Below are 5801 nucleotides of genomic sequence, written 5' to 3'. Positions count from 1 at the left end.
AACCTTGCTGGGAAGAGCCCTCCTGGGAGGGCTCCACAAACGCCTGTAGGCTGCTGCTTTCTGGAGGTTTCTTTCTTTTCCTCCTTGTCTTTCTTTCCAACGGTTCTGAAGGCCTCTCTGGTGTTTGTTTGGTCTGTTCTCATCTTCTTCTTTGGAAGGTCTTGGACAAATGTTCGCAGACTCTGCTGTGCTGTAAGTTCGTTCCAGTCCCAGATGATTTCATGTTCCCGTGCAGCATTTCAGTGTGTGTTGTGCTGTAAAATAACGGCTCCTTCCTCTTGCAGTTTTGCTGGTTTTAATTTTGCTGTATTTTTTAATGAGGTAACAATGTATTCTCTTCTGCCGAGCTTTGTGCCACCCTTTATTTCTCCTCTGTCCTTGGGGCATGGGCAGAGGGGAGGGAAGGGGAGTCTGGCATCGTGTTCAGGCCCCAGAGGAGCCTTGAGCAAAGGGTCGGGCTGAGGCCCGAGAACAATCTTGGGTGCTGCTCAGCGGCCCCTGGATTAATCCTAGAGCTGCATATCGGGTGTGGGTATCACCCACAGCACTGCTGTTAGGGGGGGATGTACCTCAAATGAGGGTGGAACCGATGATGAACAAAGTATCAATGAAAAACATTTTATAATTTATTAAGAGATCAAATAGTAAATACTCTGGGGATCTTCCCCTCTTCGCTGGTGGCAAGACTTCACCTTCCCCGCGAGAGAAAGTCCCAGGTCTTCACTACAAACTTAACTTCTAGAGAACCTCTTTTTCAAGTCTCTCATAGACTTTGCCATCAAGGGCGCAATTTCTGCAACAGAGAAAGAAAAAAGAAAACACAAATCAACCAAACCCCCCTCACCTTAAAGCAGCAGCCACAGAGGCGGGGAGCAGAGAGCAATTCCAAGCTGCAGCCCTGGCAAAGCAGACCCAAGGCAGGCGTAAGCGTTTGAACAGCCTTCAGCCTCTCCTTCGGGAGAGAGGCCACCAACATCCCGCCTCCTGCAGAGCCGGGAGAAGCAGCAGATTCGTGCATTTTTGAAGGAGGAGCTCGGGGAGACCCAGAGACGTTCTGCGGTTTGTACTTACTCTTCACTGGTGGTTTCTTGGGCTCAGGAGCCCAGGAGGAGAATGTGGTCCCACCCAAAGATGGGACAGAACGGCCACTGCTGGTGCTGGGCCCATCATGGGACGGCTCCTCGCTCACACGAGGGTGGCTTTCGCGAGATGCGCACAGGAGTGGTTTTGTTCTGAAACAGAGATGGGACAGACATTTCAGGAAAGGATTCGCTGTGGTTTGATCCCGTTCTTCAGGTACAAGCTATGTCTCTTAACAGCAGCATGGCTGAGACCACATGGAACCATCAGGGACCAGGATCTCCAGGCTTCCCAGCAAGACAGAGGCTATTACAGTTACAGGTTTCCCTGGACAAGGGCCTCCCGAGGACACAGTGTCCCTTCCTGCCAGGACGCCGAGCTTCAGGGGGATGCTGTCAGGAGTGCAGAGGAGAAGAGGCCCTGAACAGCAAGTGCCCCTTGAGAAGCACTCACTTGGTCTTCTCTGGCAGAAGAGCTCCTCCGGTCCCAAACTTCTCTTGCCTCCTCCGTACGTCACGAGGGGCCTTTGGCGGGGAGTCCAGAAGCAGAGTTTTGGCCGCTCGACCTGTAGGAGGCCAAAGGGAAACATTGCTTAGATGCAGCTTATGATAAAGGAGGCTCCTCAGTTCTTGTCTGAGTAGAGAGCAGAGAATGAAGCAGCTCCTAAATTGGACTGGATTTAAGCCAGCCACTGAGGAAGACTTTCCCCACACAAAGACGTCCCCTCGGCAGCATTCCCAGACCCCTCTCTCATCGTTCAGCCTTTCCTTACCTTTGTTGGCCTGAGCTGAGCCGATCTTCTGGGCTAACGTGAGCAGCCGCTGCTCTCGTGCCTTGTGAAGGCGGAGGTACATCTCCCGCCAGGACTCGGACTCTTTGGGCGCCTCGTTCTTGAAATCTTGGAGGCAGCGGTTGCGCCAGAGCTGATGCGTCTCTTTGATGAGGACCTGAAACAAACTCACCCATGAGCTGGGATCCCCCCGGACACCCTCTCCCTCGGCACGGGCTGGCGCCGGTGGCACTGGAACACCAGCGAGGGCAAGGCAGCTTTGGGAGCAACATGCAGCAAGAGAGGGGCAGATGCCGACTCCAGGAACTCCGGACTAGCAAAAGCCACCTCTTGCTGTAAAGAGCGCTGTTCTTGACTATTCATCTATTGCAGATGAGGACAGAAGGTCCCTCCCGCGTGTCACCAGCCCTTCCCCAGGCCCAGGCACTCACATGGTGACGTTCCTCAGTGCCACAGAGCTGCTCTGGGAGGCCTCTCTCCAACACTGGCTCCAGCACAGGGACACCACCCGCTTCACAGATCGCTAGAGAGAAGCAAGATGCATTTATCCTGCCCCTTCCTCACCAAGGAAAAAGGCTCAACTCCTTGAATGCAGTGGAAACCGCTGCAGCGCTGCAGCCACCACACAAGACCAGGGGAAGGAGAAAGGAACCGTGGGTGCCATAGCTCTGGTGGGTCATCAGGCACCAGTCTCTCCCAGTGCAGAAGTGCCTGCGCAAGGCTCCATTTACCACTATTTCCAGTGCTTGAGGAAAGGTACTTACAGTCAGTGTTGTTGCTGAGGACTGGGACACTTGGCTGAGAAGGAGGCTTTGGGACTCGGGCAGATTTTGGGCCTGAGTACACCGGCGTCTTTGAATGCAGCCGGCGGCCTGTGAAAGTCCCTTCAGTCTCTTCAGCTGCTGAGTAAACCGCTGTAAAATGGAAGACTTGGAGTAAGAAGGGAGCAGAGCAAAAAAGAGCCCAGCTTGAGGAACAGCACAGGAGACACAAATCAGAGACCCCCCCCAGAAGCAACCTCAAGGGCCAAGGCTTCCCTAAGAGACCCACAACCTGGTTCAGGAAGGGCAAGGTCAAAGCCCAAGCCTCCAGAAGGGTCAGCAAAGGATCTTCCTCATTTCTGCCAGAGCGCGTGGGAGAGAAGCCACCGCTTGGCTGAAACCTGGGCTCTGGGCATCAAGGGGCAGGACACCGGACCCCAACAGAAAGATTTGGACCCAGCCACCATCCACTCCCTCCCACAAATGGGCTGCAGCCCATTTCAGACCAATTTGCCAGCCCAACATACCTCGCCTTTTCTTCTGGGAGCAGGTAACCGACTCAGCAGCAGGAAGAGGGCTGCAGCTGGCCTGGATCGGCAGCAGGGGGATGTCTGGGAGCTTGATGTCCACATCTAGAAGTATCTGGAAGGAGACAACGTGCATGCAAGTTACATACCCACAACATGGATAGGAGGCACCTTTTCAGCATCATAAAAGGCTGCTAAGATTATAAAAATACTTTTTGAAGAGCAAAGTGTTTCAAAGTTGAGCAAAAAGATTCAGCAGTCAAGGTTTTACACAGCCAGCACCTCCAAGGGGAAAAGTAAGAAGGCCCAGAGGGCAGAGGACCGAGAGCAGTGGGTCCCACCTCCCTGGTTCACTTGCAGACCCTTCAAAACCTTACCCTCTTTGGTTTAGGAGCCTCTGGTGGCTCCTGCTCTTCCCTTTTCTCATGTGTGCGCTTGCGGCTGGGGCTCTGGTGACTGGCGCAGGAGCTGTCGAGACTGGGGTGGCACAGCAAATGGGCGCTGTGCCATTGGTCTTCCTCCCCAGCCGACGCGGAGGCTTTGACCACTTTCTTCTTTTTCTTTTTCTGGGGCTGGTCGTAGGTGAGGTACTCCTCAAAGGACATGGTGGGTGGTTCAAATACCTCCTTCTCTTCATCCTCCTCCGAAATGGAGGAAAAGCCCATCGATTTTTTCTCCGCGTCAGAGTACTTGCGCTTCCTCTGGGAAGATGGTGAGCTCCCAGAAATCCCCCTCTCTTTAATCCTCTTGGACAAGCCACTCTCAGAGTTCCCTTTCTGCCACTCTTCGGTAGAGTTCTCCAGGCTCAGCTTGGCCTTTTCCACTTTGCCTCGTTCAGAGTCCCAACGTTTTTCCTTCTCAGCATGTTTGTTCTTTCTGAAGGGATAAAAACCCCAAAATCGTTAGATTATAACACGGGCAGCAAGCAGATTGCATCTCTTGCTTTATTAAAGGCACTTTGCTGGCCTTGAAAGGCCATTTAAAGCTGTTAATTGCTTCCTCAGACTGCAAATTCTTGACAGTTGGTCTCTACGTTCACCCAAAACGGCAGCCAGCACCAGCCCAACGCTCTGTGGCCAGCAGAGGCAGGAATTTCTGCCAAAGCAAGGCACAAACTCCATCCAGAGTTAGCGCACTTGTCTCACGAGCCTTCCCAGAGCCTTCCCTTTTATTACCTCCGTCAGAGAAGTTTCTCATCCCCATGGCAAAAACAGAACAAAGCTTCTCCATCAAGATCACCAACCAGGTTCACTCACCTCTGTGCCTCTTGGCACAGCCGCTCCAGCTTCTGCCACGCAGCCTGGAGATTCGCCTCAAAGTCTGCGATGGGCTCCTGTTTCCGTGAGCCGGTCACAGTCTTCCCAACAGCCGTCTCCTTCGGGTGAGAGCCCAGACATCAGTTCATCTTAGCAAGACAGGTGGCATCCTCACCTCTGCTAAACTTCCCACACTGTGAATAAAGTTAACCCCCCCCGCCCGTCCCCACCAGGTAGAAATAAACCCCCTGCATCTAACGGCAAAGATACCCCAGATAATAAATTATGTTTTCAGCAGCCATTGTAGCGTTTACTACAGCTCTGTAAATCAAAGATGACTTAACTCTGCCTTAGACAAACTTTAATTATTTGTAGCCATATGACCCGAGTCGGTATTTACCATGACCGCGGGCAAGTTTGATGGCAGAAGAAGTCGCTAATAATCGTCAGGATTATTAGTTCCTAATCTGTTGCCGATCCCGTTAGCGTCAGGAGTGGCTCCGACTCTCAGGTCTCGGTCAAGTGTGAAGCCTCTGCAAGAGCTGAGGACGACAGGGTGTCCTCCGAGGCTTCCCACTGACAGGCTCCTTGGTGCTGCCTTTTATCTCTAGAACCACATCACAATCGTGCCTGTGAGACGGGGCTGGAGCAGGCGGCTGAGGGAACAGGCCCCATTCCCAGGGAGGCAGCTTTGCTGGGGCAAAGACTTATCCTGGGACTTGACAGACACCAGGGAAGCGGGAGAGATTTCAGAGCTCTTACCACAGGAACGTCCACTGCAATGGGCACCTCCGGCAGCCTCTTCAGAGCTTCTGTTCACCAGAAACCACTGCCCCATCACCATTGTATTTAGGAATTCGTTGCCACAACCAAAGGCTTTGGTTTTCTTGTTTGCCTTGGAGGAACAACACACTGATCCCAACAGTAACGGTGTGTTTCAGCGCTCCTGAGCTGGGCTGCGGAGGGAGATGTGGTAGTTTTGGCTGTGCCATAACCGCAGCTCACCGGGTCTGCAACCCTCTGTCCCCGCAACTCCAGGCTCACCGTAATGCAGAGTCTCCCTCGGGATTCACGGGTGCTCCACCACCTACCTCAACGGAGGGGGAAACAAAAAGGGGAAAACAAAAGAAATCGTCAACTGAGCTAAAAACGCCAACACCCTCTCAGTTTCCGGAACCGCTGTTACTTTGCCCGCACTGCGGCTCAACAAGCCCCCTGGCAAGCGCCGCCCTTGACCCTGTTTCTTCCTTCAGTCACAGAAGGAAGAATAGAATTGTCCGGGTTGGAAGGGACCTTTAAGATCTAGTTCAACCATCAACCTAACTCTGATAAAAACCCATCACTAAACCATGTCACTAAGCGCTACATCAACCCGTCTTTTAGATAC

The 5801-nt window shown here is 52.9% G+C and overlaps 1 protein-coding gene across 1 annotated transcript; it reads right to left on the bottom strand.

The window, feature by feature from the left end:
- Positions 1 to 731: 731 nt before the first annotated feature.
- LOC141474112 (elongin-A-like) lies at positions 732 to 4668 on the bottom strand. The gene is made up of 10 exons (XM_074161833.1): positions 4645 to 4668; positions 4415 to 4533; positions 3536 to 4034; positions 3159 to 3273; positions 2635 to 2784; positions 2302 to 2393; positions 1853 to 2027; positions 1534 to 1645; positions 1072 to 1232; positions 732 to 793 (listed from the first exon to the last, which is right to left on the bottom strand). Exons 1-10 carry the CDS (start codon positions 4666 to 4668, stop codon positions 732 to 734), a joined length of 1509 nt encoding a protein of 502 aa, XP_074017934.1.
- Positions 4669 to 5801: the final 1133 nt, after the last annotated feature.

The sequence above is a fragment of the Numenius arquata genome, chromosome 21 (assembly GCF_964106895.1).
Source record: "Numenius arquata chromosome 21, bNumArq3.hap1.1, whole genome shotgun sequence".
In the NCBI taxonomy this organism is placed as follows: Eukaryota; Metazoa; Chordata; class Aves; order Charadriiformes; family Scolopacidae; genus Numenius; species Numenius arquata.
This window is presented reverse-complemented; position numbering and strand designations above follow the sequence as displayed.

Excerpts from the sequence above, each read along its gene's own strand:
- LOC141474112 (XM_074161833.1), bottom strand. The coding sequence starts at position 4,668 with ATGCAGGGGGTTTATTTCTACCTG. Across the intron at positions 2,785-3,158 it reads CTCCCAGAAGAAAAGGCGAG|CGGTTTACTCAGCAGCTGAA; the intron begins GTATGTTGGGCT and ends TCCATTTTACAG. Across the intron at positions 1,646-1,852 it reads CTCAGCTCAGGCCAACAAAG|GTCGAGCGGCCAAAACTCTG; the intron begins GTAAGGAAAGGC and ends GGCCTCCTACAG.